This window comes from Macaca mulatta, chromosome 15 (assembly GCF_049350105.2).
Source record: "Macaca mulatta isolate MMU2019108-1 chromosome 15, T2T-MMU8v2.0, whole genome shotgun sequence".
Classification (NCBI taxonomy): domain Eukaryota; kingdom Metazoa; phylum Chordata; class Mammalia; order Primates; family Cercopithecidae; genus Macaca; species Macaca mulatta.
Window position 1 is genome coordinate 49,323,831 of NC_133420.1, and position 25,723 is coordinate 49,349,553.

The following is a 25,723-nucleotide window of genomic DNA, read 5'->3' on the forward strand; positions in this document are numbered from 1 at the left end:
AGAGCATACATAGGTTAATTGAAATGTAACTCACAGAGTTATTTGTTTTATTTCTTTTCCTTTTTTGTTTTTTTGTTTTTAAATTTGAGACAGGATCTCGCTGTGTCACCCAGGCTGGAGTGCAGTCACGTGATCTTGACTCACTACAACCTCCACCTCCCAGGCTCAAGCAATCTTCCCACGTCAGCCTCCTAAGTAGCTGGGACCACAGGTGTGCACCACCATGCCTGGGGCTTTTTTTTTTTTTTTTTTTTTTTTTTTTGGTATTTTTAGTAGAGACGGGGTTTTGCTATGTTGCCCAGGCTGGTCTTGAACTCCTTAGCTCAAGTGATCAGCCTGCCTCAGCCTCCCAAAGTGTTAGGATTATAGGCGTGAGCCACTGCACCTGGCCTTGTTTTATTTCTTAGTATTGATTATTTGCACTAAAACTCAAGTGGAATTTTGTTTAAAAACAAAGCAAAATGAAAAATCTGTAGGCTCAGAATAATGAAAGAGAAGAAAAACTCGGTAGTGGAATACTCTCTTAATAGCTTGATAAATAAGGCCAGTTAGTGTAAAAGTTTTAGAGTACCTTTTGGTGTAACTATAAATTTACTGACATCTCTTAAATTTAAAAAACGCATGCCCTTCATTCTAATTTGAAACATTCAGAGTGTCATTTTAAAATTATTTCTCTTCTCTTTTTGAAAAATAAACTTTAAAAATTAAAGTCACTTCTCAGTCTTTCAGCATGGAAAGATTGGGGACATTTAGAGACTTGGTAATTTCTATGCGAGGGCAAGTGGATTGGTTTCCTTTGCCCAAAGCAGAACGTGGGACAGGATCAGCCTCATGAGATAGCACCTCTGGCCTTTGGTCCCCTTCTCCATTGCTTCCTCTCTTTCTGTTTCTCTCCTCTCTCCGAGTTGCTGTTTCTTTGTGAGTCTTGTACTATTCAGTCTTTCAGGGAGTTGGTTCATCTTTTCCTCCTAAGTTTTTTATCCTCTTTGCTTTTTTTCCTCTTTTGGTCCTTAGTTTTATGTACCAACTCCTCCCATCCCCATTTTTTTTTTCCTCTTGACTTTCTCTGTTTCCTTTTATTCTTGAATAAGTCTTAGTCTCTGTTTCTCTTTCCCACTCTTTCCTCTCTCTTACTGTCTCCCTTCTTGCCCTGTTCTCAGCTAACTTAACTGGCCACATGTGATGAAAACAACTTCTTAGCTTCTTTTTTGAGCATCTTAAATAATTTTGTTTATTTTAAATTTCAATGAAACATCCAACCCTCACTGTCATCCTTTGGATATACATTTTTATTTAGGTGACTGTGAATTTTTTTCTACCTTTATGGCTTGTGTTAGAAAAATTTTACCCTAACTTAAAACTAAAAAATTTGATATTGTAATGTTAATGTACATAATATGTTTTTGAATATTCTTTTGAATATAATTTTATATGTTAAAAATACTCAAACATGTTTCTAAATAGATATTTACATTTAAAAATGCATTTCAGGATATGACTTTTCTGAAAAAAATAGAGGTTCCTACATTATTTTCAGAAATTGTAATTTGTGGTTAAAAATATAGTCTTAATTTTGAAATTATTTTATTTATGCTTGCTTATTCAAACACATAGTAATTGAATGCTTACCACATGCTAAGCGCTTAGATTTTGGAGATACAAAGAGAAGTGATACAAACCTAGCTCTTTCCTCAGGAAGCTGCCTTGGGAACTAGTTTTTCAGTTGGTTTCTAATTGTGAAAGTTTTCAGTTTCATTGATTTTAGAATTTAACTTCGGAATATGACATCTGACCTTCCATATCTTAGAAACCTGTTATTCCTTTTTTTTTAGTCTGCATTGTCTTTGATGCTTTGGTAGCATGCACTGAAAATTAACTCTTCTGTTTGAAGCTGTAATTGTCAAGATTAAAGATTAACTTTTTATCTTTGAGTTCACTTTAGCGTTGATCTCTTAGTGACAGTGTCCTTGATGAAAAACAGATAAGGAGGGCACAAGCTTATAAATGTCAAGTGAAAGTAAATGCTGCAGAAGTCATGTTGTTTTTTCAACCAACATTCTTTGCTTTTGGATGTTTAATTCACTGTTTAGAGAGCATAAATCAGATCTAAATTAAGAATAACTTATTAAGCAATGCTGTTGCTCACGTTGGGGTTGAGCGGTGCATTGTGGTGTTTCAGCAGTTATTAATCTAGTTAAATGTAGTTTTGAGATGTTAGATGGTAGCTTTGCATGAAAGGAATTCTAGCAATCTATCAAGTATATATTCTGAAAACACAAGTTGTTTAAAATGTAGGATTATTTGTGGTTGTGAAAGATGAGGGAAGTTATAGCAAGACAATGTCAGATAGCATTTAGGGAAAGCACAATTTTAATTATTGATTAAGGAACAGCTACTGTATTGATTAATTTATATCAATTACAATCATGTCATAAAGCTTATGTTTTCAGAATAATAGAAACTTAAGTAGAATATCAGATTTTGAAAAGCATTTTAGTATGTATTATGAAATATTTCAAACATAAAAAGATGTAAAGAATACCCATTTATCTATCGGTGACTCCCCCCTTAATAAAACAAATTAACCTGAAGCGTGTTTTGTGCCCCTCCTTGATTGTGCATTCACCTCCCAACCCCTCACTCCTTGGGCAACTGTTATCTTTGTTATTTATCATTGCCTTAACATTCGATTTTCTTTGTTACTGCTTTTGTAATTCTAATGATATCAAATGGAAAAAATATTTTGAATGCAACTCCTCTTTTAATTTGCTCCAATTTTATCTGTATTTTTTAGGCCATGCCTGTATTATAAGAGACTTTTGCTAAAGTCTTGGATATTTGTTAAACTGATAATACAGCTTCATGAGATTTTAGGTCAGCTAATGGATTGTCAATATTTTGTTTAGAATACTTACCAGGTTATAAATTACAATTTGAAACATAGATATCCTACAGTTTGAGAATTTGAATATAGATAAAGGTTATGTTGAGATCGACTGCCTTTTTCTTAGCTATGACAGTAATAAACTATGTAACACCAGCAGTAATGAGTACTGTGAAGTTTTTAAAGTTGCTTAAAGCTTTTATTGCTTTAATTATTATGCCATAATTTGCTTTGCCATGCTGAAGATCCTGTTTTGTCTTTATGATAATTGAGTATCTGTATTTTTAAAGTTCTACTTTAAAGATAAGTAATTCTCTTTTTCATTTTTGTGCAGATGATCATCTGGTTGGAGAAGATGTTAGATAAAATAATTAGCATTTTCATCATATTTTTGTTAGTGATAGGAACTCTTCTTTTAGCCCTGCTCCTGACTGCAAAGGTAGAGTACAATAATTATTATTCTCATTAATAAACCCTTAATTGTTAGAATTGTAGTCTGGATAAAAAGCTAGCAGAAGCAGCATGGAAAATGTTAACTTGACTTACAAGTATATATACTAGCTAAAGGATTTATGATTTGTATATTACTAATTTTGCCATGAATTTGCCTAGTGTTTTTCTTTTCAGAACTCTTTTACATGCATTTTTATTTTATCAAAACCCTTGGGAGGAAATACAAATGAAAAAAAATGAGATAATGAAGAACAAGTGGCGCTTTCTTTTTTTTTAATAGAAGAATTAGGATCTGGTCTCATGAATTCTAATCTGGTTAGTACTCTTCACTAGATCAGAATTTGCTGATTAGCACATTCCATCCTTGTCTCATTGATCCTTCTTCTGATATATACCATAGCACCTTTATTTCTCACTTCCCAGGTCCTTCCAGCTTACAGTTCCTTTCCCCATTTCCATCTCATCAAAGAAAATTATTCTGTAAAGCACACCTAAAATGTTATCTTTATAGTGATATCTCTTACTATTTTTTTTAGGCTTATCAAGCCTGACAAGTTTTTTTCCTCCCACTTTTATAGTACATTTTAATCTTTATTTTATCTGAACCGTATCGAACTCTACAACCCAGATTTTGGTATGTTGTTTTCAAGGAATTAGTGAAGCTTATGTGAAATCATGGATCCAAATTTTTTTTTATTCCTTTAGTCCCATAGAGACCTGTTGGTAACTATAATTGATAATCTAATTAACCAGTTTGCTAAAGAACTGCATTATTTCTTAAGTGGCATCTCCGCTTGGAAGTCCTATTCTTAGTGTCATCTTCAGTACACCCTCAAGCTATCTTATCATTTGCTTCTGAAAGCCTCCTCTTCTTGTACTTCTGTGTCAGTCTATGTATAGTTTCTGTGTGTTCCTTGGGTATTAATTATGTATAGTCTTGTATATATACTGTGCAGACTTATTTAGAGGCTTTGTTTTTGTCATATTTTGCTTAAGCCTGGTACTGTGTAATCTTACATTCCAGTTCTTCATTAGAGAAAGCTTTCATTAGTATGGTCTTTCATTTTCCTTTCTCCTCTCTCCTACACTTCTATTCTACTTTTCCTTCTTTGTCCCTTTGCGTAGCATCTTTTGCCTGGCCATCTCAGTTTTATCTTTTAAGTCTTTTTTCTTTGTTCATCCCCTGCTTCAGTGAGCTTTTGCTTCTCTGAACTTTGATAACAAGTATTACTGAACCATTTCTTTCTGGGTGTAGAATTCATCCAAACTGAGTTTTTGAGGGAACCTTGTTGGTTATCTAATTCATTCTCCCGGCCGAGAAAGCTGTCATTCTCTGAAACATTCATGACAGTATCTACTTGAATGTTTAATAGACATCTCAAATGTAACGTGTCAGAGACTGAATTCCAGACCTTCCTCCGCTTGTCTGTTCTTCTCATAGTGTTCAGTGACAACTCCATTCTTTCTGCTTGCTCAAATGAAAAGTCTCAGGATCATCTTTGACTACTGTCTTTGTTTTGTATCCACATCTAGTTTGCCAGAAAATCCTTTTTGGCTCCTCTTTACTAATATGTCCTGGGATAATAGCAGGGTGAGGATGTCAGGTAATTCCTTTTCACAGAAATCAAGAATAAAACAGCATGAAATTATTTAAAACACCATTTAAAAGCATTAGAAAATGACCAGGTAGGCAACCAGGAGATCTTCCATTGATGAAAAGCTGCTACTGTAGCTAGTGAAAACAGATACCTTTTCTTTACAGGTAAAAACAGGTGGCGTTCTCACATGGGCAGCAAAACCTGCAGCTTTTCTTGAAGGAAGTGTTCTTCGATGCACGGATGTGTTTAGGTTTAATGTAGCTTCATTTGTCAGTTTTTGCCTTTGCTTTTGGTTGTTGCCTGTGCTTTTGGTGTCAGGTCCAACTGGAGATGAGCAGAGCCTCAGACACCTGTGGGGCAATGTCAGACGTTCTAGCAGACATGTAATAGGTATCCTAGAAGATGAGAAGAGGAAGAGAAAAAGATAGAAAAAATTATTTGAAGAGATATTGCTAAAAAATTTCCCATGTTTGGTGAAAAACATTAACAGATCCAAGAAGTTCAACAAACCTTCAGTAGAATAAGCATATGCAAACACAAAACCATACCTAGCTACATCATAGTCAAACTGCCGAAAGACAAAGATAAAAAGAAAATCTGGAAGGAAGCAAGAGAAAAATTACACATCACAAACAGGGGAACAATACATTTAGTGACTTAATTCTCTTAATAAACAGCAAAGACTAAAAGACATTGGAGTAACATATTTAAAGTCATAGGGAGAAATCTCTGTCAGACAATACTTTTATAGTCAGTGAAACTGTTCTTTCAAAGTAAAGGCAAAATGAAAACATTTCTAGATAAACAGATACTGAATTTTTTGATAGCAGACCTGCACTTATATGGAAAGCTAACAGAATTCCTTTGGGGTGAAGATAAATGACTCCAAAAATAATCTGGATCCAAAGAAAGGAATGAAAGCACTTGGAAAATATGTGGGTTATATTTTCTCCTGTCTTCTTTTAGTTTATTTAAACAAATATGACTATTTAAAGAAAAACAGAAACACTCATGTGGCCTTTATAACATATATAGATGAGTTATGCATATATAAAACCATAGCACAAAGAAGAGGGCTGGAAAGTGGAACTGTACTGGTGTGAAGTTCTTAAAATATTTTCCTGGATATAAGTCAATATTAACTGGAAGTAGGTTGTGATAAAAGCTGAGATAAGATTTAGATAAGTTAAACAGCAGGCAATAAATAACCTAAGGATTAGGGGAACTAAAGTGGTATACTAAAATTTGTTGAACACAAAAGGCAGTGCAGGAAGAACAGAGGACCAATAGAGATGGGACAAATAGAAAGCAAGTAGCAAAATGGCAGACCTAAACCTGGTTATGACAATACTTAGGTTACATGAGAAGCAACTAAACAGTCAAAAAGCAGAGATTGTCAGACTGAATATAAAATGCAAGTTACGGCTGGGCGCGGTGGCTCAAGCCTGTAATCCCAGCACTTTGGGAGGCCGAGACGGGTGGATCACGAGGTCAGGAGATCGAGACCATCCTGGCTAACATGGTGAAACCCTGTCTCTACTAAAAAATACAAAAAACTAGCCAGGCGAGGTGGCGGGCGCCTGTAGTCCCAGCTACTCCTGTAGTCCCAGCTACTCGGGAGGCTGAGGCAGGAGAATGGCGGGAACCTGGGAGGCGGAGCTTGCAGTGAGCTGAGATCCGGCCACTGCACTCCAGCCTGGGTGACAGAGCGAGACTCCATCTCAAAAAAAAAAAAAAAAAAAAATGCAAGTTCCAACTTGCTTTTGGTATCTGTTAGAGACACACTTTAAATTCAAAGTCACAGGAAGGTTGATAGTAAAAAGATTAAAAAGCATACACTGTAAACTGTCCACAGAAAATACGTGCAGTTGATTATATATTATCAGACAAAATAGATGTCAAAAAGAAATACTACTAGAGGCAAATTAAGGACTTTTCATATGGATAAGAGTTAATATTACCATAAGATAACAGTTATAAATGTATATGCTCCTAACAGCGGAGCTCTAAAATACATGAAATCAAACATTCAGAATTAAGAGGAGAAATAAATCTATGATTATAGTTCAGGATTCAATACTCCTTGCAATAATTGAGGGAATAAGTAGTTAGAAAATTATAAGGATATTTAGAAGCCTTAAAATCCTGTGAGTCAGCTGGGTGTGGTGGCTTATGCCTGTAATCCCAGGACTTCGGGAAGATGAGGCAGGTGGATCCCTTGACTCCAGGAGTTTTAAGACCAACCTAGGCAACGTGACAAAATCCCATCTCTATAAAGAATAGAAAAAATTAGTTGGGCTTGGTGGCTTAAGCCTATAGTCCCAGCTACTTGAGAGGCTGAGGTGGGAGGATTGCTTGATCCCGGGAGGTTGAGGCTGCAGTGAGCTGTGATCGTGTCACTGCACCTCAGTCTGGATGACAGGCAAGATTTTGTCTCAAAAGAAAGCAAAAACAAAAACAAAACACACACCAAAAAATGCGGTCAGTCAACTTGACCTAATTAACAATTCGAAATTACGTTCTTTTCAAGAAAACATGGGATACTCACCAGAATAAACAGTATGTTCAATACATTTGGAAGTATTAGGCAAGGCACAGTGGTACACACCTGTTATCTCAGCTACCTGGGAGGCTGAGGCAGGAGGATTGCTTGAGCCCAGGAGTTTGAGACCAGCCTGGGCAACATAAGGAGACCCTTATGTTTAAAAAATCAGGTGGGCATTGTGGTACATGCCTGTAGTCCCAGCTACTTAGGAGGCTGAGGTGGGAAGATTGTTTGAGCCTGGGAGGTGGAGGCTGCAGTGAGCCGTGATTGTGCCAGTGCACTCCAGGCTGAGTGACAGAGATCACTGTCTTAAACAAAAAAAGAAAAAATGAAGCATTTCCTGACACAGAATTAAATTAGAAATCAGTAATAGAAATTTAGGAAATGTCCAAATATTTAGAAATTAAGCAGCATACTTCTAAACCTGTGAATCGAATAAATTTCGAAGGAAATTAGAAGATTTTAAAATGGAAGAAAAGTCGCTGTGTATCAAAAGTTGTGGGATGAAGCTGAAGCAGTGTCTTGTTGGAAATTTATGGCATTAAATGCTTATATTTGAAAAAGGAAAATCAGTGACCTAAGTTTCCACCTTCAGAAGCTAGCAAATAATAGCAAATTAATCCAAAGTAAATGAAAGGAAGGAAATAAGGGTCCAGTGTAGATGAAGGAAATTTGAAATGGAGATACAATAGTAAACATTTTAACTCAAAAGCTGGTTCTTTGAAAAACACCAATAAAATTGACAAATTTTTAGCCAGACTGATGAAGAAAAAAGGAAAGAAGATACAAATTACCAATATCAAGTACAAAAGAGGAAACATCTCTGCATATCTCACGGATCTTAAAAAGATAAGGGAATATTGTGAACAACTTTATGCCAACAAGTTTGATAACATTAAATGGAGAAATTCCTTGTAGAGAAGGAATGGAACAGACTCAAGAAGAAATAGAAAAATTGTAGCCCACTATGAGGACAAGAAATTGAATTAGTGTTTGAAAATCTTCCTACCAAGAAGCACTCAGGCCCAGATGGTTTCACTGTTGAGTTTTATCAAACATGTAGTGAAGAAATACTGCCTGTTCTACACAATGTTGTTCAGTTAGCAAAGAAGTAACACTTGCCAGCTCATTTTATGAGGCTAGTATTGCCCAGATAACCAAAGTCAAAGGCATTTACAGAAGGGAAACTGCAGACCAATATCCCTTATAAATAGACACAAAAATTCTTAACAAAACGTTAACAGATTAAATCCTGCAATATGTAAAAAGGAAAATGTATCTATGTGAGGTTTATTTCGGGAATGTAAAACCCGTTTAACATCCAACAGTTGGTTAATGTAAGATAGCTCTCAAATCCAGTCACTTCTTTTTCAGTACCGCTACTGCCCTGCTCAAAGCTATCCCTGTTCTCTCTTGAATTGTTCCTTAGCCTCATTTAGTGTGTTTTCAACACAGCGTCCAAACTTACTTTAAACATCTAAGTAAGATTATATCCCCTAGTTTACAGCCATCTCGTTTTCCATATCCCACAAAATGCTAGCCTAAGTCCTCACAAGAACATATCAGGCCTTATTCATTCTGGCTGTATTTTAGGCGTTGCATCTGAGTTGATTATCTCTTCATTGTGTCTGAAATCAGTTTCTTTTCCCCTTCTTGGTACAGTTTGTATTCTGTGTTCTTGCTACTTTTCTGGGGCCTGATAGAATTGGAAGTGGTATCACTTGATGGCTTAGCTGGCTATGTATCTTTGTTAGGATATCTAGACTCTGGTCTGTTCTGGGTTGGTATGTGACTTGCCCTAGTGATTTTGCTACTTGGTTAATCTCATACCCATGCCCATGGAAAAATACCGTCAATCTTTGTACTGTCTCGCTCAATTCCTTGCATTCTGTGGAACTTTCACTGCAGAAAGGGACAGAGATGAGGGGTGGGTATGGGTGGGGGACTTTGATCTCTTTCCTCTGATTTGTTCTTTTCTCCCTCATTACACTTTCTTTCCCTCTGTCATCAGAAAAGGATAAGGATGTGGCTTCTTTTCTCCCTGTTACCGGTGAGTTGTAATATATTTGTCAGCTCACCTGTGTGGCTCCTGGGTGATGGGGTCAGTTTAGAAGTGAGCTGTTACGCTCTCTGTTGTGCTCCAGAATGTTTTGTTTCTTTACCTGATGGCTGAGTGCCAAATTGTATCAGATTATGTTTCTTTCCTTGTTTGGATGTCCTGGGTGAAAAAAAATTTTTTTCAACTGGTTAATTCCCATTTTATCCCCCTCATTTTGTTGGTTATTGGGCAAGGTAAATTCAGAGGTGCAGCTTCTGTTGGCTTTTTTTACTCAGAAACCTTACTTAGTTGCAGCTGGGTGCGGTGGTTCACACCTGTAATCCCAGCACTTTGGGAGGCCAAGGTGGGTGGATTGCTTGAGGTCAGGAGTTCAAGACCAGCCTGGTCAACATGGCAAAACCTTGTTTCTACTAAAAATACAAAATTAGACAGGCATGGTGGCGAGTGCCTGTAATCCCAGCTACTCAGGAGGCTGAGGCATGGGAATCGCTTGAACCTGGGAGGTGGAGGTTGCAGTGAGCCGAGATTGTGCCACTGCACTCCAGCCAGCCTGGATGACAGAGCGAGAATCGGGCTGAAAAAAAAACCCAAAAAAACCCTTAGTTCCTTATTTGCCTGTTTGTCTCACATGTCAACAGGTTCTACATGACGAACCTGTTAGCTCACAAAGTGCTGGTATTGCTTACATAGATATACAAACACATGTATACAATATATCCATGTGAATGAAATGTATGCACATGTATGTGTCAAGTATTCGAACATATCTATGTATTTTTTCTTAAGTCATTTGTTGAACAGGGAGCTAGCATGTACTTTTATTTCCCATAGAGTGCATCATTAGATATAATGTATAGTAACTTTGAGGTGCATGTTTCTAAATTAATTAAAGCAAAGATGTGTATTTATTTGGCTCTCAAAGCATTGTTCCAATAATAAAGTAGAAAAATAAATGTTAAATTGGGTTTATTTTTTACTGAGATTCTTTTCTCTCTTTATCCGTAATACAGGTACATCAAGAGAGTGTACACATGATTGAAGTCACAAGTAATTTGATTAATGAAACTCTAGCAAATCACCCTGAGTGGGCAAAGTAAGAATATTGTTTTGAAAAAGAACAGAGATGAATAACCTAATTTCACCATCTGTTTGTATGAAATGACCTTCATTGATGCAGCTGCATTGGAAGATAAAAGATAGGGTTTGCCAGAGCTTTGACAAATATTGTCATTTTTGCAGAAGAATGGCATATAATACAGAGGGTGGGAGGAAAGTGCTCAGGATTTTAGGTACAATTTATGGTAAATGATACTTTATGTTTTATAATTGAGGTTTACAGCATGTTTATAATTTACAAAGCACTTTCATCTTTTTTTGTTTTTTTTTTTTTTTTTGAGACGGAGTCTTGCTCTGTTGTCCAAGCTGGAGTGCAGTGGCGCGATCTCGGCTCACTGCAAGCTCCGCCTCCTGGGTTCATGCCATTCTCCTGCCTCAGCCTCCCAAGTAGCTGGGACTATAGGCGCCCGCCACTACGCCCGGCTAATTTTTTGTATTTTTAGTAAAGATGGGGTTTCACCATGTTAGCCAAGGTGGTCTCGATCTCCTGACCTCATGATCCGCCCACCTCGGCCTCCCAAAGTGCTGGGATTACAGGCGTGAGCCACTGTGCCCGGCCAGTTTCATCTATCTTATGTCATTTGTTCCTCACAGTGACTGTGTGAGATAGATTGAAGAGATTTTCCCCATTTTACACATGAGGAAACAAGATCAAAGGGTAAGGAACTTGAGATGATAATCCCCCAGTGGCAGAGTCATTTATAACCACTGCTCCCGATCAACTGAAGGAAAGTTTCCACTATAACGTGGAAACTGCAACTCCTCAACTTTCTCTATAATTTTTAAATTTGTTATTTATTTATTTATTTATTTATTTTTAAGAAATGAGGTCTCACCATGTTGTCCAGGCTGATCTTGAACTCCTGGGCTCAAGCAGTTCTCCTGCTTTAGCCTCTGGAGTAGCTGGGACTACAGGTGTATACTACCATGCCCAGTTTTATAATTCTTTTTTTTTTTTTTTTTTTTTTTTTGAGATGGAGTCTCGCTCTGTCGCCCAGGCTGGAGTGCAGTGGCCGGATCTCAGCTCACTGCAAGCTCCGCCTCCCGGGTTTGCGCCATTCTCCTGCCTCAGCCTCCCGAGTAGCTGGGACTACAGGCGCCCGCCACCTCGCCCGGCTAGTTTTTTGTATTTTTTTAGTAGAGACAGGGTTTCACCGTGTTAGCCAGGATGGTCTCGATCTCCTGACCTCGTGATCCGCCCGTCTCGGCCTCCCAAAGTGCTGGGATTACAGGCTTGAGCCACCACGCCCGGCCCCAGTTTTATAATTCTTGACATATTCCCATATTGTATTATTTTTGAGGAAGGACAGGTGAACTATGGTCCAGGGCCAAATTCAGCCACCTCCTTTTGTGTTGGGGACCAGCCTCAACACCACCCATAGGATACCTGAAGTCCGGTGGTGACAAAGAAATGAGAAGAGACAGGTTAAGAGTTCATAAAGGTGGGAGTCAGGGGGCCAGTTGCATAATGGAGGCTGCAAAGGCAGTGAGCTCTGGTCTCCAGACTATTTATTTAGTCACTTAGATCTAAGAAGCAGATGTTCAGGGTGAAACAGTGAAAGGGAGGCAATACGTCATAAGTGTAATCTATAGCAATAGCAGTTTAAATGAATCTCCTTTGTGCTCAAACAGCGTATCTTTAACTTACTGGAGAGTAGCTAGTGGGGCTTAACTAGGAGCCTGCACGTCTGTCCACATTCCAGTGTTTCAAAGGAGTGTCTTTCTCCTTGAACACAGTGTTTACAGAGAAGAGAGCAGGTCTCACTCTGAGTATGGGAACATGATGGCAATTAGCAGGCTTTCCTCCTCAGAAGCCTATTGTGGCTTTCCACAACTTATTGTCCCATATTTTTATGGCACCCCACAAGCCTTTTTCCCAACACTTTTGTAAATAAAGTTTTAGTGGAACACACCTGTGTCTACTCGTTTACATATATTCTCTGGCTTTTTTGAGGTTTCAAGGACAAACAGAATTGAGAAGCTGTGGCAGAGAGTATATGTTCTGCAGAGCCTAAAATATTTACTCTCTGGTCCTTTACAGAAAAATTTGCTAACTTCTGTTTTATAGGATCTCTGTGTACATGTTTAATTTGGCTTCGGGAAGAAGGATTTTCAGTTTTTGTGGGGGATGTTCAGCAGAGCTGTGTTATCCACATAACAACTTGATGACACATTGTATGACCTGCCTTTTATTAACCTCAACACAGTCATAAGTCAGGAAATATTCTGCCAGTTTTAGGCTTATAAGTTGAGATTTAACTTGATTTTTTCCTTTGCCTCTACTTTATTATTTTCTGTAAAACCTGCCTAGGATATTACTTGAACTTGATTTAGAATAATATTTGATTTATTTTATTTTTTTTTGAGACAGGGTCTTGCTCTGTCACCCAGGCTGGAATACAGTGGCGCAGTCGTGTCTCACTGCAGGCTTGATCTCCTGGTCTCAATCAGTCCTCCCACTTGAGTCTCCTGAGTAGCTGGGGCTACAGGCATGAGCCACTATACTCGGCTAATTTTTATATCTTTTGTAGGAGTTTCACCATGTTGCCTAGGCTGGTCTTGAACTCCTGGGCTCAAGTGATCTTCTCTCCTCAGCCTCCCAAAGTGCCGGGATTACAGGCATGAATGACTGCACCTGGCCTATTTGAATCTTCGTAAAGGAAGTGTATTTCTTTTGAAATATAAATTGTGGTATATTTATCCAGTGAAATATTACTCAGCATTAGAAAAAAAAATGGACTAATGATACATATACCAACATGGATGACTCTCAAATATGCTGGCCGGGTGCGGTGGTTTACGCCTGTAATCCCAGCACTTTGGGAGGCCGAGGAGGTCTGATTACCTGAGGTCAGGAGTTTGAGACCAGCGTGGCCAATGTGGTGAAACCCCGTCCCTACTAAAAGTACAAAAATGAACTGGGTGTGGTGGCACACACCTGTAATCCCAGCTACTTGGGAGGCTGACACACGTGAATCATTTGAACTCGGGAGATGGAGGTTGCAGTGAGCCAAGATTGTGCCACTGCACTCTAGCCTGGGCAATAGAGTAAGATTCTGTCTCAAAAAAACAACAAAAAAGTGTGCTGAGTGAAAAAATTTGTGCAAAAAACCCGAATGGTACGATTTCATTTATTTAAAGTTCTAGGAAATGCAGACTAATCTGTAGTGACAGTAAGATTAATGGTTGCCTGTGGATTGGGGTGGAGCTCTAGGGAGGACATACATACAGGTGCAAGGAAATTTTGGGGAGTGATAGATATGTTTATTATATTGATTAAGGATATAAGAAGAGAAGTAGAATCATCAGATTTCATTCTAGAACAGGCTTTTCAGCTGCTTTGTGGAGAAAAGATTGAAGGTATACAAGATGTGAGCCTTTGAGACAAAAGCTTCTAGAGTAAACTGGATGAGAAGTGACAAAGCCCTGAACTATAGACAGTTTCAGTGGAGGTGAACAGGAGGGACAGATTTATAAGGTCTTGAGGGGTTAGTTGGTGATTAATTGAATATAAGAGGAAGAAATCTAGCATGACTGATGTTTCTAGCTTTGGAAATTACTGAATGATGACAGATTCACCAAGATAGGAAATAGAAGAGCAGATTTGGTAGGGAAACTAATTCACCTGTTTACCTGTTGAGTTTGAGGTGACTGTTGTAAGTAGAGGCATCCAGTAGGCTGTTGACTCTATAGGTATGAGGTTCAGGAGAGATGGGGTGAAGTTAAAAAATGGGCAGTTGCTGTGTAAGTCCAGGAATCAGACGAGAGGTCTGGGTTGGATCTTGAGTTTTGAGAAGCATCAGCATAAAGAAAGAATGTATATAAGGTACGGAGAGGATGTCTGGAGGTGCGCCCTGTGGGTATCTTAAGCCTTTAAGGGTGAACAAAAAACAATAGGTTGACAAAGGAAAATGAGAATGGGCTATGAGAAAGGTAAGAGGAAAACCAAGGAAAGAGAACATTTTGAGAAAGTAGTAGTGGTCAGCAATGTCAAATTGCTGCAGAAATTTGTAAGAGTGAAATTGGATTTAGCAACTGCAAGAGCAGTTCATTTAATTGGTGTAGCAGAAGCCCATTAGATCACAGTGTGTTGAGAAATTGTTGGGAACAAGGAAGTAGAGAAAGCAGGTATAGACTTCTCTTTCCCAAGTTTGCCTATGGAACGTAGCTGGGAGGGAGGTATAGAGCAGTTTTGTTTAATTTTTTAAGATGGAGAAGCCTTGTTTATATGCTCCAGGGAAAGAACTGGTAGAGTGGAAGGGATTGTAATATTAGGAGAGAGATAATTCTTAGTGCGTTTCTCTGAGGATGAAGCATGAGATGAATCCATGGCATGAATGGAACAGCTGGGGAAAGCAGGTCAGAGTGGGTATGGATATAAACACTGTGAGTTCAGTGGAGTGGGGAAGGTGGGAAATTAGGGGCCATATATCTTTGAAGTAAGAAGTGAGGTCTTCTGTCCTCTGGCTCTTTGGATATAATACATTTTAAAAGGAGGATGGGAAAAAAGAGGAACCAACATGTATCAGGTATGGGATTTTAGGAAGGAGCCATCTTGGATCTAGGCAAGTGGATAGAGCCTTTCATGGGATGATAGACCTTCCAAGTGTTGTCCTCTAGGACTCAGCCTCAGCCTTTACATCCAGAGGGCTCCTTTTCTTTGGGTCATTCTTCTGTACTGGAAGTAAATGCAGAGCCCTTCTGTACTGGTTTTGAATAGTAGTAGCATTCTCTCTGCACCTGTAGCAAAGGCACAGGATCTGAGCAGCCCCAGATCAGATAGTGGAAGAAAGGTTTTTTTTTTGTCTTGAAATTTTGAGATCATGATTATAGATTCACAGGGAGTTGCAAAGACATATACAGGGAAGACCCATATACTCTTCACCCCACCTCCTCCAGTGTTGTCATCTTGCATAACTGTAGTACAATAAACCCGGGAAATTGGCATTGCTATAATACACTTCAGATTTCATCATATGTGTAGTTTCATGTCAGCTACCAACACAGTACAGAACTGTTCCATTGCAGGCTTCTTCCCCTTAACAGCCACACCCACCCTCTACCCTCTCCTTCAAGATTTCTGTAACTCTTAGCAACCGCTAATCAGTTCTCCATAGCTATAAAATCATTTTGAGAGTAATACGTAAATCCATTCATGGAGTATGCAGTCTTTTGAGGTTGGCTTTTTGTTGCTTAGCATAATTCTCTTGAAGCTCATCCAAGATGTTGTATATATCAAGTTTGTTCCTTTTTATTGCTGAGTAATGTTCCATTTAGGAAGTTTTTTTGTTTTTGTTTTTGTTTTGACACAAAGTCTCCCTCTTACCCAGGTTGGAGTGCAGTGGTGTGATCTTGGCTCAATGCAACCTTCACCTCCTGGGTTCAAGCGATTCTTGTGCCTCCTAAGTAGCCAGTATTACAGTCACGCACGCAACAGTCACACATGCACCACCACGCCCAGCTAATTTTTGTGTTTTTAGTAAGAGACAGGGTTTTACATGTTGGCCAGGCTACTGTTGAACTCCTGACCTCAAGTGATCCACCCGCCTCGACCTCCCAAAACGAAGGCTTTTTAAAGCTGCTTAGACTTTGATGATTCATGGAAGGTCTGATTCTTTTGCAGCAGATAAGTGGGAATGGGATTGGAAATAGTAGGGATTGGCATGAAATAATGATAATGGTTTCCTCCAACTCTCAGTACTCAGTGGATTCTGTCAGGAGGAGGGTAGTTGGCCTTGTGGGGGATTCATGTGGATACTCCTAGTGGAGAAGATACAGTTAAGAATAAGTCCAGATGTACTTTCTTCCAACTTGGTGTGGTTTTATATGGCCCATGTAGTCCCTTGACTTCTGCTGGATGTGCCTCGTAAGCTGGTGGGTAAATTAGACAGATTAGGATCATCTTAGTGGAGCTCTAAAGAAAATGAGGTTGATGCACATCCTGATTCTTGTCTTTGGCAGTTCTGTTAGTTGAGAGCTCATTTTCTGCTTTCTCCTGGCTTGTCTCAAGCCTGATTCATGCGTCTCAGGACCCTCATTAGGAGATGGTACTGAAACGGTTCTCAGTTGCACTTATCCCTTCGCTTACTTGGGAGAAACCCAGTAGGCTAAACTAAGTTGATTTTAATCAGGGTTGTTCTCTGGGTAGGTCATAGGTGATAGAGATTAACCTTTACCCAGGAAGGTGAGGGCAGACCAGTCTAAACTGTAGGGCATTGGTTTCTGCTGAGGAATCCCTCTTGAGTGAGTAGGGGAGTTAGCGATAGGCTGAGGCAGTGAATCTCCAAGGAAGGAGCTCATTTCAGGGCCTGTAGGTGTGTAAGGCCAGAGTACAACCCAGCTAAGGCGGCTCCTGTGTTTCTGGCCCCATGTCTCCTGAGGGAGGCTGGGACTGAGCCAGTGCCTCTACCTTGTCCCCAGAACAGCTCCTCTCATTTGTTGCTCTTAGGAAACCTGTGTGAGTACATTGGGAAAGTGTTTTCATAGTGGCCAGTAAGACATTTTCCCAGGCCCAGTAGATGTATGTGAATCATTAAGAATCTGTCCAGATACCTCTATGAATCTTCACACTTTTTTTTTTTTTTTTTTTTTTTTTTGAGATGGAGTCTTGCCGTGCCATCCAGGCTGGAATGCAATGGCATGATCTTGGCTCACTGCAATCTCTGCCTCCCGGGTTCAAGCGATTGTCCTGCCTTAGCCTCCCAAGTAGCTGGGACTACAGGCGCACACCACCACACCTGGCTAAGTTTTTCATTTTTAGTAGAGATGGGGTTTCACTGTGTTGGCCAGGCTAGTCACGAACTACTGACCTCAGGTGATCCACCTGCCTTAGCCTCTCAAAAGTGTTGGGATTACAGGCGTGAGCCACTGCGCCCTGCCCATCTTCACACTTGTAAATAACACTACAGGATAGTGTTATCAGTATAATATATAATATCAATATAATACCAGTATATCAATATCACATCAATTATGAGTTACCATATAACTGAAAATATTTAGCAATCCCTTCAAGCCACTGATGAATTTATAAAGGAGTAATTTAAAAGCTACCTAATTTCTCCCAAATCACATTTCAGTTTAGTGATCCAGATTTCCTGTTTATGTCCTTATACTGTACATTATTATATTTGTGTCTAAAATTTTGAAATTTTGACTTGCTGAGTTTTTTGAGACAGTCTTGACCTTTTGCCCAGGCTGGAGGGTAGTGGCATGATCTTGGCTCACTGCAACCTCTCCCTCCTGGGCTCAAGTGATTCCTGTGCCTCAGGCTCCTGAGTAGCTGGGACTACAGTTGTGTGCAACCACGCCCAGCTAATTTTTGTATTTTTAAGTATTTTTGTATTTTTTGCCTTGTTGGCCAGGCTGGTCTTGAACTCCTGGCCTCAAGTGATCCGCCCGCCTTGGCCTCTCAAAGTGCTGGGATTACAGGCATGAACCAGCGTGCTGACCTTGCTGAGAAATATTTGAATGGACTGAGGAATTTGCCAAGAAGTTTCACAGATACTTTATTTGGAGTGTGGGGCAAACTGGTTAATACTTACGATTCAAACCTACTAATTTAATAGTCTACTTTTTAATTCATTCAAAGATCTCTTATTTTTTCTAGTTAAAGACCACTTTCCTAGGCACCCAGACTTTGTGGCTGTCAGTGGCAACTGACTTTCTCTTTATGACCATCTTGCTCATACACAACACATACAGCTGCAGTGAGTTGAGGATGTTGCACATTTGACTTTACCTAATTGACCCTTTTATGTTAGAGTTGTAGGATGTGTCATTTTGGGGCCTCAGGAAAGTAAATGACTAGCTTCTTCTTGCCTTCACCTTTTGGCTTCACTTTGGAATAGTTGAAATGAGGACTGTTAAATTTGTGAATGTCAGCATCTCCAGCATATATTATTAAAAGGAACAATTTAGAGAATACGTGAACATGTTTTCTCTTGTGGAAACACTATGGTTGTGTAAAGGATTCTTGATTAAAGTATATGGTGCAGCCTGCTTAGTCAACAGGAGAGTGAGGAGGCCACCTCTCACTGCACAGCAAGTAAAGCTTGTGGACTATGATTCCTTACATAGTTGGAACTCTGTTCAGGAATTCTATCTTTAAAAGATCTTCAGCAGATAACCAAGTTGAGGATAATGATTCACTGTCTTCATTTCCTTCATTCTTTCTGATTTCTTCACTTCCTTAGATGAGTGATTCTCAAACTGTAGCATGCTTCAGTATCATCTACAGGGCTTGTTAAGGTACAGATTGCTGGGCCCCAGTCGTGTTCCTTTTTCAGTAGATCTGGGTTTGGGCCCCAAATTTTTCATTTCTAACAGGTTTCCAAAAAGTTTTGATGCTGCTGATTTGTGGACCACACTTTGAGAACCCTGTCCCGGATGTTGAATATCCCAGTCTCCCAGAACCACTTTCTTTGGTGCCGAATAAGGCGGATGACTCAGGACATGTGAACAGAGAAACCAGGCAGAGTAGAATGAAAGGGAGGTTGTGGGGAAAGTGAGTCTAAAAGCTAAGGAAACATTGAGGCCGGGTGCCGTGGGTCACGCCTGTAATCCCAACACTTTGGGAGGCTGAGGCAGGTGGATCACTTGAGGTCAGGAGTTTGAGACCAGCCTGACTAACATGGTGAAACCCTATCTCTACTAAAATACAAAATTAGCCAGGTGTGGTGACATGCCTATAATCTCAGCTACTTGGGAGGCTGAGGCAGGAGAATCACTTGAACCCAGGAGGTGGAAGTTGCAGGGTTGCACTGAGCCGAAATCGTGCCATTGCATTCCAGCCTGGGCAACAAGAGTGAAACTCCGTCTCCAAAATAAAATAATAAAATAAAATAAAATAAATAAAACTAAGGAAAGATTGAAAGGACTTTTGAATGTTAGACTTAGGCCAGTTAAGTCTGGCAGTCCTGCTCATGATGCTTCAGTATCTGTGTATTGATGAATGATCAACAGTCTGTCTGTTATGGATTAAGCATATCCAGTTCAAAGCATTACTGGTACGTTACACAGAAAGTGTACTTTTTTCATTCTTTTCTTTCTTTGTTTTACATTAGTTGGCTTCCTGAGGCTCAGGTAGTCCAAAGAGCCCTGAATTCTGCGGCTAACAATGTGTATCAGTATGGACGAGAATGGATAACTCACAAGGTAAGGGAAGAACCTTTCTTTGTAGCTTTCTCTTTTCAGGGTCTTTACTGGTGATAGCTTCTTGCTTTGATAAAACATAAATAGAAATGCTATTCGCAGCAGTAAATAGGCTTAAATAAACAGGTAAGCAACATACAATTAAATCTTTTGAAAGATCACATTAAATAGGGGTAGTGGCCTAAATAATCTGAGAGGTTGGTCGTGTACTTTTTCAAGATAGATCTGATTCATTACTTGTGAGTTAGGACAGAATGATCACTTGGTTTGGGTAGTCAAATAAGGCTTTGTAGAGAAAAAGGTATTCATGCATGTTAAATCTTATTATCTGCTGATAACTATCTTTGGCAGTTTCCAGTTATTTTCATTTAATTTTTTTTTTCTTTTACTGTTTCTAAGAAGTCTGCAATATAAATTATTTTGCCTACTTTGCAGATGAGGAAACAAGACTCAGCAAGGCTGAGTCAGTTCCCAGGGGTCATGTAGTAGATTGCAGAGCTTAGTTTGAAACTGAAGCTTAACTTCAAATCCTTTGTGTCTACTGTAGGATGCTTGCAGTGTGTGCCCAGAACTGGATTAAGTGCTTTGATGTGGCACTTGAGATAAACCTTGAAGTAATGACAGATCAAGAAAGAGTGGCTTTTAAGAAGGGTATTTGTGTGAGCCAAGATGCAGAGACAGGAGTGTGCTTGAAGAGATGATTGAGATGCTGAGACAGGAGTGTGCTTGAGGAAATGATCTTGACTGAAGTGGAGGGAGCTTTGTGAAGGGGAAATGAATGATAGAGGAAAAGACAACACAGTTAAGGATTAGGTTCCACAATATGGATTTGGAATATTCTTTCCCTCCCTAGTATTGCCTGTAGGAATAAAGGTAAGTTGCACTTTTAGTATACTGAAGTAATTAGGATTATGTAAGAATCGGCAAGATTTGTTCCCAGGCGAGTGCAGTGGCGCGATCTCAGCTCACTGCAACCCCCACCTCCTAGGCTCAAGTGGTCCTACCACTTTAGCCTCCTGAGTAGCTGGAACTACAGGCATGCACCACCATGCCCAGCCAATTTTTCTATTTTTTATAGAGACGTGGTTTCACCATGTTGCCCAGGCTGGTCTCAAACTCCTGTGCTTACATAATCCTTCCACCATGGCCTCCCAAAGTGCTATGATTACAAGGCATGAGCCACGATGCCTGGCCAAATGGCTTTATTATATTGAGTATTTTGTTTTCAGTTTATGAATAAATCAAATATAAAGGAACAAATTGAACAGATATGTTTGCATTGAATATGTCTAGTAACTGGTTCACATATCTGTAAGGCCAGAATCAAACAGACAAAGAGTAAGGAAATAGATGTTGTAAACTAACACGGGAAAATGGTCACTCCTTTCGTTACTAAATAAGAAAATAATAAATAATGGCTACATTTCATACCTGTTAAACTCCCTAAAAATTGTCCAGTTAGTTCATAAGGCTTTGAGGAAATTGGGTCATTTCTGTAAATTTGAAAAGCATTAATTGGTATATTTCTTATTATAGAAGTCAGTTTACCAGTGCGTAGCAAGAGCCATTAAAATGCTCATTGTCGGCTGGGTGTGGTGACTTATGCCTGTAATCCCATCACTTTGGGAGGCCGAGGCAGGAGGATCACTTGATCCCAGACCAGCTTGAGCAACATAGTGAGACCTTGTCTCTACAAAAAAATAAGAAAATTAGCTGCGTGTGGTGTCATGCGCCTGTGATCCCAGCTACTCGGGTCTCTGAGGTGGCAGGATCGCTTGAGCCCGGGAGGTCCAGGCTTCAATGAACCGTGAACATGCCACTGTACTCCAGCCTGGATGACAGAGTAAAACCCTGTTTCAAAAAAAAACAAAACAAAACTCATTTTCTTTGGTTCCAGTACATTTATTTATGTCACAAGTAACCCTGCAATGAGCATCCATAGATACCCTTAAAAACTGTGTAAAAGGATGTTCATTGCAGTGTTACTCATGACATTAAAAATTAGGATTCATGGCTCGGCACAGTGGCTCACGCCTGTAATCCCAGCACTTGTGGAGTTTGAGGTGGGCAGATCACTTGAGGTCAGGAGTTCAAAACCAGCCTGGCCAACATGGTGAAACTCTGTCTCTACTAAAAATACAAAAATTAGCTGCGTGTAGTGGTGCACGCCTGTAATCCCAGCTACTCAGGAGACTGAGACAGGAGAATTGCTCAAACCTGGGAGGCAGAGGTTGCAATGAGAGCCAAGATTGCACCACTGCACTTCAGCCTGGGTGACAGAGCAATACTTCATCTCAAAATAAAAAAAAAAAGAAAAGAAAAAAAAGAAAAAAGATTTAATTATATATCCTTAGAGTGGGTAATGATTAGCTAATACCAGAACATAATGAACTAATAGAAAAGTATTGAAGATGAAGGTTAGTGATGGCTGAAGATTAAATGTTTATAATGCAGTAGAAAATATAGAATTCTAAATTGTCTCTATGTAAACAGGCAGAAAGTTGCAGAGGAAATAGAAAAATGGAAACAATTGTATTAAGGAAGTGGGCCTACAAATTTCTTTTAGGAATTTTTTTTTTTTTTTTCCTGAGACCAGATCTTACTCTATTACTCAGGCTGGAGTGCATTGGCATGATCACGGGTCAGTGCAGCCTCAACCTCCTGGACTGAGGTGATCCTCTCACCTCAGTCTCCCAAGTAGCTGGGACTGCAGGCACACACCACCACACCTGGTAATCTTTTTGTATTTTTTGTAGAGATGGGATTTCACCATGTTACTCAGGCTGGTCTCAAACTCCTGGGTTCAAGTGATCTGCCCACCTCAGCCTCTGAAAGTGTAAAAATTGTTTTTTATGTTATAATATGGTTTTAATAATAACTAAGTGGGATAACATCTACAATGATAGCCTTCCTCTAAGTTACGTCGTCTCAGTGTACTTGATTTCCACAAACCCGAGGCCAGTCTGATCAATTGTAAATGAGACCACACATCTCTCAGCATGCAAATGGAGGGAAGGATTTGTGTTTATAGCCAGCGTCCTAAAATTTTACTTAAAGTTCTGTGGTAATTCTTAATAATAGAGATAAATGTAACATGAGACATATGTATAATGGAAGGGCACTGGGATTACAGGGGAAAGATTTTTCTCTAGACAGGTAAGATCAGATAAGTCAGCAATCATGGCTTCATTTGCATCATTCTCTGATAGCGTGAGGTAGCTCTCTTAGAGACCTGAGAATAGAGCAAACAAGATAGAAGCAAAAAGATGAGAAAGGAAATTTACTGGGAATAGTCAGGAGTAGAGTTTAAGGAAAGAACATAATGTGGCTAGAGATAAATAGTCTGGAACATTTTTGTTTGATTTGAAACAAATGTAAATACGCAGCATATATTAAATTTACTCTATTGTTGCCTGAAATATTGTACCAGGTCGTATCTGTGTTTTTTTCTAGCTCCATAAAATTCTAGGAGATAAGGTGAACAATACTGCTGTAATTGAAAAGCAAGTACTAGAACTTTGGGACAGACTGTATCACTCTTGGTTTGTAAAGGTAAGTTATTTTAGCTAAGGTTTTATGTTGTAAACTAATAAAGTCCTTTTATCGACTCATCAACTAGATAGGATTATATTCACAGCGGGATTTCATTCATGGAAATTTTAAAACAGCAAAACCCTTAAGCTTCAGGTCACTAAAGTCAGTGTGAGTTGATGGTTAGTCTCCATGGCAGAACCTGCCTACGTCTCTGGTGCATCAGTATTCCATCCTCAGTCTGTTGTCATGGACATCTCATCCTCTAGACCAGCTCTGTGCGGGAGAAGTGTAATGCAAACCACATAAGGTAATGTTAAATTTTCTAGTACTTATACTCAAACAAATTTTACCTGTTTTAGTTTTTCAGTGATACTTTATTTAATCCAGTATACCCCAAATACTATTATTTTAATATATAATCATTAGAAAAAATTTAATAAGATATTTTATATTCTTTTTTTTTCCATACTGTCTTTGAAATCTAGCATGCATTTTATACCAGCAGCACGTCTCAGTTTTTGAGCTAGACATATTTTAAGTGCTCAGTAGCCACATGTGGCTAGCTTCTACTGGCTACTGTTTTAGACAGTACAACTGTAGGCATTAAGAACTTTTCTTTGAGGAAGTGAAACTGGATCTAAAAGCTTAGAGATCTTTTACTTTTTATTTTTTTTTTTATTATTATTTTTTGAGACAGGGTCTCACTCTTGTCACCCAGGCTGGAGTGCAGTGGTGTGATCTTGGCTTACTGTAACCTCCATCTCTTGGACTCGAGTGATCCTCCTGCCTCAGCCTTCTGGGTAGGTGGGATTACAGGTGCATGCCACCATGCCTGGTGAATTTTTTTGTATTTTTTGTAGAGATGGGGTTTTGCCATGTTGCCCAGGCCATCCTATACACTAGTTCTGGCAGGGCCTGTGGGCTAGCAGGAGCTGTGCTATGTATAGAGTGGGCAGAGTTGGTGGTGATGATTCTGAGTTGATGTAAGGAGAGCAAGTATATATGTAAGTCTCTTAATGTAGGGTGGAGGGGGAGGAGGGCTGATTTTAAATTTGAATTTGTTCCTTAGTGACTTGTTTGGGATTACGTACTCTTGCTTTGGGATGAGTTGAGGGAAGATTGTTAGTTTTTATAGATTTCAAAGACTTGGGAAAAAATATCCAGGGAATATCTAGGTGAGTATCATAGATTTGATCTCATCTGCTGAAAAACCAGATAATTAGAAAGGTGTATCTATTTCTTTTGCTAACTCTGGGACTGCTTACAGACAAATAGCTTTTATTACCCCTCATACCTCGTGAGCTTTATTTTATAGTAGAGGAAGGTCAGTGTTTCATAAGCATGGGTTTGTTAAGTGGTTAAGTACAGTGTGTCCCCCAGTGTGCTGGATGATCGGTCCTAAGACACCCCACTGGTACCAAAATCCAGGGATGCTCAAGTTCTTTGTACAAACTGACATATTTGTTGGCTGGGCATGGTGGCTCATGTCTGTAATCCTGGCTGTTAGGGAGGCTGAGGTGGGAGGATCACTTGAGGCTTGAAGCTTCAGACCAGCCTGGGCAACGTAGTGAGACCCCATCTCTACAAAAAATTAGCTGGGTGTGGTGGTGTGCGCCGATAGTCCCAGCTACTTGGGGAGACTGAAGTGGGAGGATCACTGAAGCTCAGGAGTTGGAGGCTGCAGTGAGCTATGACTGCACCATTGCACTCCAGTCCAACCTGGTGACAAGGCGAACAAGACCTTGTCTCTAAAAAAAGAAGACAACATTCCTACCATCATGCGTGTCTAATTTTTAAATTTTTGTAAAGATAGGGTCTCACTGTGTTGCCCAGATTGGTCTTGAACTCCTAGGCTTAAGTGATCCTCTTGCCTCAGCCTCCCAAAGTGGTAGGATTACAGGTGTGAGCCATTCTACCTGGTCTTTATCTCTTTCAAAGTTAGTTATTCTCGTATCTCTGCCAATGTCTTCCAGATAGACAAATTCTATTTACTGCCTTACATTTGCTTGTTATATTCTTCTCTCCTCGTTTTGCTTATCTTGTATGGTAAATTAAAAAGAAAAATGAGGAAAGGAGGAGAAAAGCAAAGATGGGAGATCAAGAGAAAGGTAGAGGACCTAAAAACTAAAAAAAAAAAAAAAAAAAAAGTAAATGCTATTTAGTGTGTTGTTGTAGATACTGAGGAGTAAGATGTGTTTGCAAATGTATTTAGGAGGGAAGCACTGGAGCAAGACTTAGCCAAGGTACCTAGAATATAAACAAAAGCATTTTTTATTTCAGGTCTTTAAATGGAGTTCTTAGCTGATTTCTTAAATAATGGAAAGTTCTTCTCCTTGGAGTACTTACTGAAGTGATTAAGGGGACCTGAAGCAAAATGTGAC

General features: G+C 39.4%; 1 protein-coding gene across 4 annotated transcripts in view; it reads left to right on the forward strand.

Moving 5' to 3' along the window:
* Positions 1-25,723, forward strand: part of TMEM245 (transmembrane protein 245) — a 106,096-nt gene that overhangs the window by 36,763 nt on the left and 43,610 nt on the right. For all 4 annotated transcript variants that reach the window (XM_015117134.3, XM_077968369.1, XM_077968370.1 and 1 more), the window contains 4 exons: positions 3,219-3,323; positions 10,550-10,632; positions 19,721-19,811; positions 23,262-23,360. In XM_015117134.3, the coding sequence (XP_014972620.1) occupies positions 3,219-3,323; positions 10,550-10,632; positions 19,721-19,811; positions 23,262-23,360 (378 nt within the window). The remainder of the gene's footprint in view (positions 1-3,218; positions 3,324-10,549; positions 10,633-19,720; positions 19,812-23,261; positions 23,361-25,723) is intronic.